The 13,274-nt window shown below is 44.0% G+C and overlaps 1 protein-coding gene across 1 annotated transcript in view; it reads right to left on the bottom strand.

Annotated features, from left to right (window-relative positions):
- The window catches only part of si:dkey-91i10.2 (uncharacterized protein LOC555224 homolog), a 303,051-nt gene that overhangs the window by 183,594 nt on the left and 106,183 nt on the right, over nucleotides 1-13,274 (bottom strand). Inside the window, exon 3 of the mRNA XM_059967655.1 lies at nucleotides 10,091-11,376. Within this exon, the coding sequence (XP_059823638.1) occupies nucleotides 10,091-11,328 (1,238 nt within the window). The 5' untranslated portion in view covers nucleotides 11,329-11,376. The remainder of the gene's footprint in view (nucleotides 1-10,090; nucleotides 11,377-13,274) is intronic.

Here is a 13,274-nt window from a genome sequence, read left to right as displayed (position 1 = left end):
ATTATGGACAGGGTTTATAGAATCGAGGGTCAACAGGTTTCAAATTATTATGGACAGGGTTTATGGAATCGAGGGTCAACACGTGTCAGTTTATTATGGACAGGGTTTATAGAATCGAGGGTCAACACGTGTCAGTTTATTATGGACAGAGTTTATGGAATCGAGGGTCAACACGTGTCAGGTTATTATGGACAGGGTTTATGGAATCGAGGGTCAACACGTGTCAGTTCATTATGGACAGGGTTTATAGAATCGAGGGTCAACACGTGTCAGTTTATTATGGACAGGGTTTATGGAATCGAGTGTCAACACATGTCAGGTTATTATGGACAGGGTTTATGGAATCGAGGGTCTACATGTGTCAGTTTATTAAGGACTCCGTTTATGGAATCAAGGGTCAACACGTATCAGTTTATTATGGACAGGGTTTATGTAATCCAGGGTAAACACATGTCAGTTTATTATGGACAGGGTTTATAGAATCGAGTGTCAACATGTGTCAGTTTATTATGGACAGGGTTTATGGAATCGAGGGTCAACACGTGTCAGTTTATTATGGACAGGGTTTATGGAATCGAGGGTCTACACTTGTCAACTTAGTATGGACAGTGTTTATGTAATCTAGGGTCAATATGTGTCAGTTTATTATGGACAGGGTTTATGGAATCGAGGGTCAACCCACGGCAGTTTATTATGGACAGGGTTTATGGAATCGAGGGTCAACATGTGTCAGTTTATTATGGACAGGGTTTATGGAATCGAGGGTCTACACTTGTCAACTTAGTATGGACAGTGTTTATGTAATCTAGGGTCAATATGTGTCAGTTTATTATGGACAGTGTTTATGGAATCGAGGGTCAACCCACGGCAGTTTATTATGGACAAGGTTTATGGATTTGTGAGTGAACTCATGTCAGTTTATTATGGACTGGTTTTATTGAATCGAGGGTCAACACGTGTCAGTTTATTATGGACTGGTTTTATAGAATCGAAGGTCAACACATGTCAGTTTATTATGGACAGGGTTTATAGAATGGAGGGTCAACACGTGTTAGTTTATTATGGACAGGGTTTATGGAATCGAGAGTCAATACGTGTCAATTTATTACGGACCCAGTTTATGGCATCGAGGGTCAACATGTGTCAGTTTATTAAGGACAGGGTTTATGGAATTGAGGGTCGACATATGGCAGTTTATTATGGACAGGGTTTATAGAATCGAGGGTCAACACGTGTCAGTTTATTATGGAGAGGGTTTATAGAATCGAGGGTCAACACGTGTCAGTTTATTATGGACAGGGTTTATAGAATCGAGGGTCAGCACGTGTCAGGTTATATTGGACAGGGTTTATAGAATCGAGGGTCAGCACGTGTTAGGTTATTATGGACAGGGTTTATGGAATCGAGGGTCAACACGTGTCTGTTTATTATGGACAGGGTTTATGTAATCGAGGGTCAACACGTGTCAGTTTAAGATGGACAGGGGTTATGGAATCGAGGGTCAGCACGTGTCCGGTTATTATGGACAGGATTTATGGAATCGATGGTCTACACGTGTCAGTTTATTATGGACAGGGTTTATGTAATCCAGGGTCAGCACATGTCAGTTTATTATGGACAGGGTTTATAGAATCGAGTGTCAACACATGTCAGTTTATTATGGACAGGGTTTATGGAATCGAGGGTCAACACGTGTCAGTTTATTATGGACAGGGTTTATGGAATCGAGGATCTACACTTGTCAGTTCATGATGGACAGGGGTTATGGAATCGAGGGTCAACACGTGTCAGTTTATTATGGACAGGGTTTATGCAATCGAGGGTCTACACGTGTCAGTTTATTATGGACAGGGTTTATGGAATCGAGGGTCTACACGTGTCAGATTATTATGGACAGGGTTTATGGAATCGAGGGTCTACACGTGTCAGTTTATTATGGACAGGGTTTATGGAATTGAGGGTCAACACGTGTCAGTTTATTACGGACGGGTTTATGGAATTGAGGGTCAACACGTGTCAGTTTACTTAGGACAGCATTTATGGAATCGAGGGTCAACACGTCAGTTTATTATGGACAGTGTTTATAGAATCGAAGGTCAACACGTGTCAGTTTATTATGGACAGGGTTTATGGAATCGAGGGTCTACACTTGTCAACTTAGTATGGACAGTGCTTATGTAATCTAGGGTCAATATGTGTCAGTTTATGATGGACAGGGTTTATGGAATCGAGGGTCAACCCACGGCAATTTATTATGGACAAGATTTATGGATTCGTGAGTGAACTCTTGTCAGTTTATTATGGACTGGTTTTATTGAATCGAGGGTCAACACGTGTCAGTTTATTATGGACAGGGTTTATGGAATCGAGTGTCAACACGTGTCAGTTTATTATGGGTATGGTTTATGGAATCGAGTGTCAACGCATGTCAGTTTATTATGGACAGGGTTTATGGAATCGATGGTCTGAACGTGTCTGTTTATTATGGACAGGGTTTATGGAATCGAGAGTCAACACGTGTCAGTTTATTATGGACAAGGTTTATAGAATGGAGGGTCGACATATGGCAGTTTATTATGGACAGGGTTTATGGAATCGAGGGTCAACACGTGTCAGTTTATTATGGACAGGGTTTATAGAATCGAGGGTCAACACGTGTCAGTTTATTATGGACAGGGTTTATAGAATCGAGGGTCAGCACGTGTCAGGTTATTATGGACAGGGTTTATAGAATCGAGGGTCAGCACGTGTTAGGTTATTATGGACAGGGTTTATGGAATCGAGGGTCAACACGTGTCTGTTTATTATGGACAGGGTTTATGTAATCGAGGGTCAACACGTGTCAGTTTATGATGGACAGGGGTTATGGAATCGAGGGTCAGCACGTGTCAGGTTATTATGGACAGGATTTATGGAATCGATGGTCTACACGTGTCAGTTTATTATGGACAGGGTTTATGTAATCCAGGGTCAGCACATGTCAGTTTATTATGGACAGGGTTTATAGAATCGAGTGTCAACACATGTCAGTTTATTATGGACAGGGTTTATGGAATCGAGGGTCAACACGTGTCAGTTTATTATGGACAGGGTTTATGGAATCGAGGATCTACACTTGTCAGTTCATGATGGACAGGGGTTATGGAATCGAGGGTCAACACGTGTCAGTTTATTATGGACAGGGTTTATGGAATCGAGGGTCTACACGTGTCAGTTTATTATGGACAGGGTTTATGGAATTGAGGGTCAACACGTGTCAGTTTATTATGGACGGGCTTATGGAATCGAGGGTCAACACGTGTCAGTTTACTTAGGACAGCATTTATGGAATCGAGGGTCAACACGTCAGTTTATTATGGACAGTGTTTATAGAATCGAAGGTCAACACGTGTCAGTTTATTATGGACAGGGTTTATGGAATCGAGGGTCAACACATGTCAGGTTATTATGGACAGGGTTTATGGAATCGAGGGTCTACACGTGTCAGTTTATTAAGGACACAGTTTATGGAATCGAGGGTCAACACGTATCAGTTTATTATGTACAGGGTTTATGTAATCCAGGGTAAACACATGTCAGTTTATTATGGACAGGGTTTATAGAATCGAGTGTCAACATGTGTCAGTTTATTATGGACAGGGTTTATGGAATCGAGGGTCAACACGTGTCAGTTTATTATGGACAGGGTTTATGGAATCGAGGGTCAACCCACTGCAGTTTATTATGGACAGGGTTTATGGAATCTAGGGTCAACATGTGTCAGTTTATTATGGACAGGGTTTATGGAATCGAGGGTCTACACTTGTCAACTTAGTATGGACAGTGCTTATGTAATCTAGGGTCAATATGTGTCAGTTTATGATGGACAGGGTTTATGGAATCGAGGGTCAACCCACGGCAGTTTATTATGGACAAGATTTATGGATTCGTGAGTGAACTCTTGTCAGTTTATTATGGACTGGTTTTATTGAATCGAGGGTCAACACGTGTCAGTTTATTATGGACAGGGTTTATGGAATCGAGTGTCAACACGTGTCAGTTTATTATGGGTATGGTTTATGGAATCGAGTGTCAACGCATGTCAGTTTATTATGGACAGGGTTTATGGAATCGATGGTCTGAACGTGTCTGTTTATTATGGACAGGGTTTATGGAATCGAGAGTCAACACGTGTCAGTTTATTATGGACAAGGTTTATAGAATGGAGGGTCAACACATTTCAGTTTATTATGTACAGGGTTTATGGAATCGAGGGTGGACACTTGTCAACTTAGTATGGACAGTGTGTATGTAATCTAGGGTCAATATGTGTCAGTTTATTATGGACAGTGTTTATGGAATCGAGGGACAACCCACGGCAGTTTATTATGGACAAGGTTTATGGATTCGTGAGTGAACTCTTGTCAGTTTATTATGGACTGGTTTTATAGAATCGAGGGTCAACACGTGTCAGTTTATTATGGACTGGTTTTATAGAATCGAAGGTCAATACATGTCAGTTTATTATGGACAGGGTTTATAGAATCGAGGGTCAACACGTGTCAGTTTTATAGAATCGAGTGTCAACATGTGTCAGTTTATTATGGACAGGGTTTTTGGAATCGTGTGTCAGCTCGTGTCAGTTTATTATGGACAGGTTTTATAGAATTGACTGTCAACAGGTGTCAGTTTATTATGGACAGGGTTTATGGAATCGAGGGTCAACACGTGTCAGTTTATTATGGACAGGGTTTATGGAATCGAGGGTCAACACATGTCAGTTTATTATGGACAGGGTTTATGTAATCGAGGGTCAACACATGTCAGTTTATTATGAACAGGGTTTATAGAATTGAGTGTCAACATATGTCAGTTTATTATGGACAGGGTTTATGGAATCGATGGTCTGCAGGTGTCTGTTTATTATGGACAGGGTTTATGGAATTGAGGGTCGACATATGTCAGTTTATTATCGATAGCGTTTATGGACTCAAGGGTCAACACATGTCAGTTTATTATGGACAGGGTTTATAGAATCGAGGGTCAACATGTGTCAGTTTATTATGGACAGGGTTTATGCAATCGAGGGTCAACACGTGTCAGTTTATGATGGACAGGGGTTATGGAATCGAGGGTCAGCACGTGTCAGGTTATTATGGACAGGATTTATAGAATCGAGGGTCAACAGGTGTCAATTTATTATGGACAGGGTTTATGGAATCGAGGGTCAACATGTGTCAGTTTATTATGGACAGGGTTTATAGAATCGAGGGTCAACACGTGTCAGTTTATTATGGACAGAGCTTATGGAATCGAGGGTCAACACGTGTCAGTTTATTATGGACAGGGTTTATAGAATCGAGGGTCAACACGTGTCAGTTTATTATGGACAGGTTTTATGGAATCGAGCGTCAACACATGTCAGGTTATTATGGACAGGGTTTATGGAATCGAGGGTCTACACGTGTCAGTTTATTAAGGACACAGTTTATGGAATCGAGGGTCAACACGTATCAGTTTATTATGGACAGGGTTTATGTAATCCAGGGTAAACACATGTCAGTTTATTATGGACAGGGTTTATAGAATCGAGTGTCAACATGTGTCAGTTTATTATGGACAGGGTTTATGGAATCAAGGGTAAACACGTGTCAGTTTATTATGGACAGGGTTTATGGAATCGAGGGTCTACACTTGTCAACTTAGTATGGATAGTGTTTATGTAATCTAGGGTCAATATGTGTCAGTTTATTATGGACAGGGTTTATGGAATCGAGGGTCAACCCACGGCAGTTTATTATGGACAGGGTTTATGGAATCGAGGGTCAACATGTGTCAGTTTATTATGGACAGGGTTTATGGAATCGAGGGTCTACACTTGTCAACTTAGTATGGACAGCGTTTATGTAATCTAGGGTCAATATGTGTCAGTTTATTATGGACAGGGTTTATGGAATCGAGGGTCAACCCACGGCAGTTTATTATGGACAAGGTTTATGGATTCGTGAGTGAACTCTTGTCAGTTTATTATGGACTGGTTTTATAGAATCGAGGGTCAACACGTGTCAGTTTATTATGGACTGGTTTTATAGAATCGAAGGTCAACACATGTCAGTTTATTATGGACAGGGTTTATAGAATTGAGGGTCAACACGTGTCAGTTTTATAGAATCAAGTGTCAACATGTGTCAGTTTATTATGGACAGGGTTTTTGGAATCGTGTGTCAGCTCGTGTCAGTTTATTATGGACAGGTTTTATAGAATTGACTGTCAACAGGTGTCAGTTTATTATGGACAGGGTTTATGGAATCGAGGGTCAACACGTGTCAGTTTATTATGGACAGTGTTTATGGAATCGAGGGTCAACACATGTCAGTTTATTATGGACAGGGTTTATGTAATCGAGGGTCAACACATGTCAGTTTATTATGAACAGGGTTTATAGAATTGAGTGTCAACATGTGTCAGTTTATTATGGACAGGGTTTATGGAATCGATGGTCTGCACGTGTCTGTTTATTATGGACAGGGTTTATGGAATTGAGGGTCGACATATGTCAGTTTAGTATCGATAGCGTTTATGGACTCAAGGGTCAACACATGTCAGTTTATTATGGACAGGGTTTATAGAATCGAGGGTCAACATGTGTCAGTTTATTATGGACAGGGTTTATGCAATCGAGGGTCAACACCTGTCAGTTTATGATGGACAGGGGTTATGGAATCGAGGGTCAGCACGTGTCAGGTTATTATGGACAGGATTTATGAAATCGATGGTCTGCACGTGTCTGTTTATTATGAACAGGGTTTATGTAATCGAGGGTCAACACGTGTCAGTTTATGATGGACAGGGGTTATGGAATCGAGGGTCAGCACATGTCAGGTTATTATGGACAGGATTTATAGAATCGAGGGTCAACAGGTGTCAATTTATTATGGACAGGGTTTATGGAATCGAGGGTCAACAGGTGTCAGTTTATTATGGACAGGGTTTATAGAATCGAGGGTCAACACGTGTCAGTTTATTATGGACAGAGCTTATGGAATCGAGGGTCAACACGTGTCAGTTTATTATGGACAGGGTTTATAGAATCGTGGGTCAACACATGTCAGGTTATTATGGACAGGGTTTATGGAATCGAGGGTCTACACGTGTCAGTTTATTAAGGACACAGTTTATGGAATCGAGGGTCAACACGTATCAGTTTATTATGGACAGGGTTTATGTAATCCAGGGTAAACACATGTCAGTTTATTATGGACAGGGTTTATAGAATCGAGTGTCAACATGTGTCAGTTTATTATGGACAGGGTTTATGGAATCAAGGGTCAACACGTGTCAGTTTATTATGGACAGGGTTTATGGAATCGAGGGTCACAACTTGTCAACTTAGTATGGATAGTGTTTATGTAATCTAGGGTCAATATGTGTCAGTTTATTATGGACAGGGTTTATGGAATCGAGGGTCAACATGTGCCAGTTTATTATGGACAGGGTTTATGGAATCGAGGGTCTACACTTGTCAACTTAGTATGGACAGTGTTTATGTAATCTAGGGTCAATATGTGTCAGTTTATTATGGACAGGGTTTATAGAATGGAGGTCAACACGTGTCAGTTTATTATGGACAGGGTTTATAGAATCGAGGGTCAACACGTGTCAGTTTATTATGGACAGGGTTTATAGAATCGAGGGTCAACACGTGTCAGTTTATTATGGACAGGTTTTATGGAATCGAGGGTCTACACGTGTCAGTTTATTATGGACAAGGTTTATGGATTCGTGAGTGAACTCTTGTCAGTTTATTATGGACTGGTTTTATAGAATCGAGGGTCAACACGTGTCAGTTTATTATGGACTGGTTTTATAGAATCGAAGGTCAACACATGTCAGTTTATTATGGACAGGGTTTATAGAATCGAGGGTCAACACGTGTCAGTTTTATAGAATCGAGTGTCAACATGTGTCAGTTTATTATGGACAGGGTTTTTGGAATCGTGTGTCAGCTCGTGTCAGTTTATTATGGACAGGTTTTATAGAATTGACTGTCAACAGGTGTCAGTTTATTATGGACAGGGTTTATGGAATCGAGGGTCAACACGTGTCAGTTTATTATGGACAGTGTTTATGGAATCGAGGGTCAACACATGTCAGTTTATTATGGACAGGGTTTATGTAATCGAGGGTCAACACATGTCAGTTTATTATGAACAGGGTTTATAGAATTGAGTGTCAACATGTGTCAGTTTATTATGGACAGGGTTTATGGAATCGATGGTCTGCACGTGTCTGTTTATTATGGACAGGGTTTATGGAATTGAGGGTCGACATATGTCAGTTTATTATCGATAGCGTTTATGGACTCAAGGGTCAACACATGTCAGTTTATTATGGACAGGGTTTATAGAATCGAGGGTCAACATGTGTCAGTTTATTATGGACAGGGTTTATGCAATCGAGGGTCAACACGTGTCAGTTTATGATGGACAGGGGTTATGGAATCGAGGGTCAGCACGTGTCAGGTTATTATGGACAGGATTTATGAAATCGATGGTCTGCACGTGTCTGTTTATTATGGACAGGGTTTATGTAATCGAGGGTCAACACGTGTCAGTTTATGATGGACAGGGGTTATGGAATCGAGGGTCAGCACATGTCAGGTTATTATGGACAGGATTTATAGAATCGAGGGTCAACAGGTGTCAATTTATTATGGACAGGGTTTATGGAATCGAGGGTCAACAGGTGTCAGTTTATTATGGACAGGGTTTATAGAATCGAGGGTCAACACGTGTCAGTTTATTATGGACAGAGCTTATGGAATCGAGGGTCAACACGTGTCAGTTTATTATGGACAGGGTTTATAGAATCGAGGGTCAACACGTGTCAGTTTATTATGGACAGGTTTTATGGAATCGAGGGTCAACACATGTCAGGTTATTATGGACAGGGTTTATGGAATCGAGGGTCTACACGTGTCAGTTTATTAAGGACACAGTTTATGGAATCGAGGGTCAACACGTATCAGTTTATTATGGACAGGGTTTATGTAATCCAGGGTAAACACATGTCAGTTTATTATGGACAGGGTTTATAGAATCGAGTGTCAACATGTGTCAGTTTATTATGGACAGGGTTTATGGAATCAAGGGTCAACACGTGTCAGTTTATTATGGACAGGGTTTATGGAATCGAGGGTCTACACTTGTCAACTTAGTATGGATAGTGTTTATGTAATCTAGGGTCAATATGTGTCAGTTTATTATGGACAGGGTTTATGGAATCGAGGGTCAACCCACTGCAGTTTATTATGGACAGGGTTTATGGAATCGAGGGTCAACATGTGTCAGTTTATTATGGACAGGGTTTATGGAATCGAGGGTCTACACTTGTCAACTTAGTATGGACAGTGTTTATGTAATCTAGGGTCAATATGTGTCAGTTTATTATGGACAGGGTTTATGGAATCGAGGGTCAACCCACGGCAGTTTATTATGGACAAGGTTTATGGATTCGTGAGTGAACTCTTGTCAGTTTATTATGGACTGGTTTTATTGAATCGAGGGTCAACACGTGTCAGTTTATTATGGACTGCTTTTATAGAATCGAAGGTCAACACATGTCAGTTTATTATGGACAGGGTTTATAGAATGGAGGTCAACACGTGTCAGTTTATTATGGACAGGGTTTATAGAATCGTGGGTGAACACGTGTCTGTTTATTATGGACAAGGTTTGTGGAATCGAGAGTGAATATATGGGATAGGTTCACCAGGACTGCTGCGGAACTTGCCCAATTCTCATTAGTACTTCCAGAAGCCTTACGGCTCACACTAAATGTTTTAGGAAGAGTATCCTTCCCTCTATATTCTGATTTCTGAACAGTCTGTGAAACCATGAACAGTATTCCCCTTTGCATTATTTATTTATACTGTAAATTACAGTAATTTTTATGTATTGCACTGCTCAGCTGCTATAAAACAAGTTTCAGGATATCCGTCAGTGATAGTAAACCTGATAGTGATCTCCCAGCGGCCACCTTGTCACCCTTTCTTTGCGCCGATTAAGTTTTCCTGTCAGAATCCCCACTCCACCCCAAGTGACCGAGTTACCTTTTTTTGATGAGGTCAATGGCTGATCCGATCAGACCGCTCTTCATTTGCTGAAGGGTGACACCATAGGCAGACAGCTCAGCGGCTGCTTCCAGCAGGAGCGTGGGGCAGCAAGTCGACTGGGTTTCAGTCACTGAGTTCCTCCCCGGGAGACTGGCATCCCCTTTGCTGACATCCTTATTCTTGTTGCCGGTCTCTGAGCTGCCAAGGGGGACTGCCGCTGTGTGCAGGGGAGAGCTGGGAGCTGGACCTGTGCAGACGGGTGGGGCGTGGCAGTCTGTACTGGGGTTCGCAGGTGGAGGAAGAGGAGAGTGGTGGTAAGGGAGGTCCCCACTGTGGGATGGCCAGGATGGGGGATGACCCCCCTGGGTGAGGCAGGGGCCCGAGGGAGACTTGGGGATCCCGTTGGAGCCCCCCAATATCCCCTGACTCTTCCCTCTCATCCTTTTGAACTCCTCAAAGGAGGGGATGTGGGTGCGGCTGGGCCGACGGCTCCCGTTGGGAGCCTGCAGAGTTGGCGGCCCCCTTCCCATCCCCTGAGAACTGAATGCTTTGATCCTGGCCCCCTCCTCTTCAGGGAAGAGAGTCCGTGCCAGGTCGGGGCTACTGTTCTGCCGCCGTAGACGCAGCCTTCTCGTGGCCTCTTCCATTATCTGGGAGGGGCTGGTCAGCCCCAAAACAGTGTCTGGTGAGGGTGCTGCTCTGAGAGGCTCAGCTGGTGGGGGCCGAGGACAGAGTGGCCTACTGGCCTCTTCAGCAGACTTGCTATTCTGTATCCTGAGCCTCTCCCTCAGGACACGGATAGTCTCACCAGCACCACTCCCCTCCGCCACTGCAAGGAGGGGTCGCAGCGAGGCGCTGGGGAGACGGAGCATCTCCCTTCCCTCTGCAGGCACTCCTTTGACACCTACCCCCTGCCAGAAGCCTGGGACCAGGGGATCTGCCTTGTGGTGGGCTGAGGCCTGGTGGAGCTCCTCCAGACTCCTGGAGGGCCTGGCATCTGGCAAGGAGGGATGTCTGGCTCCCAGACTGCGCTGGGACCCCTCGGCTGGGCCGCTCAGAGAGGATCCTTGGCTCTCACCCGCACCAGTCCTAGCGATCCCCTCTGGTTTGCCTGGGCCTGGCTCCAAGAGGTCAGAGTGGCTGGTTTGGTCATCCTTGCGGCAGCTGATGTCCATGCCACTGGCCGCAGCAGAGGCTCCCAGCAGGTTACATAATTCAGCATTCAGGTCTGGCATGGGGCCCTTGTGTGTCTCATCTCAGCTGTGGAGTGGTGGCCAAGTGTACTGTCAGAGAGAGAGATCGGGGAGAGGGAGATCGGGAGGGGGAGAGAGTAGGGGGAGAGGGAGAGAGAGAGTGGAGGGGTGAGGGAGAGAGAGAGATTGGGGAGAGAGTTGGGGGAGAGATTGGGAGAGACAGAGTGGGGGAAGAGCAAGAGGGGGAGAGTAGGGGAGAGAGAGACAGAGAGAGGGAGAGGGGAGAGAGAGAAAGAGGGTGGGACAGAGAGAGTGGGAGAGAGAGAGAATGAGATATCAGGAGAAAGAGAGTGTGCGAGCGAGGCAGAGAGAGAATGACAACGTGAGGCAGCGAGAGACAGAGAATGAGTAAGAGAGCAGGAGAGAGCAGGCAAGGCAGAATCAGAGAACAAGGCAGAGAGAGAGAGAGAGAGAGAGGGAGGGACAAACAGAGGGGGAGAGAGAGACAGAGAGGGAGGGAGAGAGAGAGAGAGAGAGAGAGAGAGAGAGAGGGAGGGAGACAGGGGGAAGAGAGAGAGGGGGGAGAGAGAGAGAGGGAAGGGGATGGGGGAGAGAAAGGGAGTGTGGGAAGTGAAGAGGGTGAGAGAGTGGGGGAGAGAGAGAGAGAGAGAGAGAGAGAGAGAGAGAGAGAGAGAGAGAGAGAGAGAGAGAGACTTGTTACTCCTGTCACCATTCAGTGGTACCACAGATAGAGTATAAACTGTAATGACATTAGAGCAATATACACAAAATCTTGGAGTTCTCTGCAGTTCCCTCGGTCGCCATGGTGGGAAATGAACAGACAGTGTTTTGGGCTGGACTGGAAAGTAAGGGGCATAAGACTGTGATTCTGACCCAGCCACCTACCTGTTCACCTGGTCTCACCTATCACGTACTGCCCCGCTCCCCCCCCCCCCCCACCATCTTCTTATTCTGGCTTCTTTCCCTTTCTTTTCCAGTGTAATGCAGGGTCTCGGCCCCAAATGTCCACTGTTTATTCCCCTGACCTGCTGAGTTTTGTGTGTGTTGCTCTGAATTCCCAGCATCTGTTGAACTTCTTGTGATTTGCTGCTCCACAGAGGTATGCCTACCCTGACGGAATTTGAATCTTCTCCTCATCAGGAGTTTGGTGAAGTCCCCTCTCCAATCTTGCCCTCCTTCCCCTCCTCTCAACTCATTCTGACCTTTCACCCTTCCTTTCCAATCCCGATGAAGAATCTCGCCTGAAACATTGACTGCTTGTTCCAGCAGCTGCCTGACCCCCTGAGCTCCTCCAGAATTTTGTGCATGTTGCTCTGTGTTTGCACAACCTTGAGGATCTGCAATATTAAGTTTAGGTTGGTGATTGGTTTATAATTGTCACATGTACAGCCAGAGAACATAATCATCTTTGCCAGCCACAGAGACCATCTGCAAACATCAGTACAACCAGATAACAATTACAGCACGGAAACAGGCCATCTCGGCCCTTCCAGTCCATGCTGAATGCTTACTTGCACCTAGTCCCACCGACCTGCACTCAGCCCATAACCCTCCATTCCTTTCCAGTCCAATTTTACTTTAAATGACAATATCAAACCTGCCTCTACCACTTCTACTGGAAGCTCATTCCACACATCTACCACTCTCTGAGTAAAGAAATTCCCCCTCGTGTTACCCCTAAGTTTTTGCCCCCTAACTCTCAACTCATGTCCTCTTGTTTGAATCTCCCCTACTCTCAATGGAAGTCACCTATCCACGTCAACTCTATCTATCCCCTTCATAATTTTAAATACCTCTATCAAGTTCCCCCTCAACTTTCTACAATCCAAAGAGTAAAGACCTAACTTGTTCAACCTTTCTCTGTAACTTAGGTGCTGAAACCCAGGTAACATTCTAGTAAATCTTCTCTGTACTCTCTCTATTTTGTTGACATCTTTCCTATAATTCGGTGACCAGAACTGTACACA

This window comes from Hypanus sabinus, chromosome 4, assembly GCF_030144855.1.
Source record: "Hypanus sabinus isolate sHypSab1 chromosome 4, sHypSab1.hap1, whole genome shotgun sequence".
Lineage (NCBI taxonomy): Eukaryota > Metazoa > Chordata > Chondrichthyes > Myliobatiformes > Dasyatidae > Hypanus > Hypanus sabinus.
This window is presented reverse-complemented; position numbering and strand designations above follow the sequence as displayed.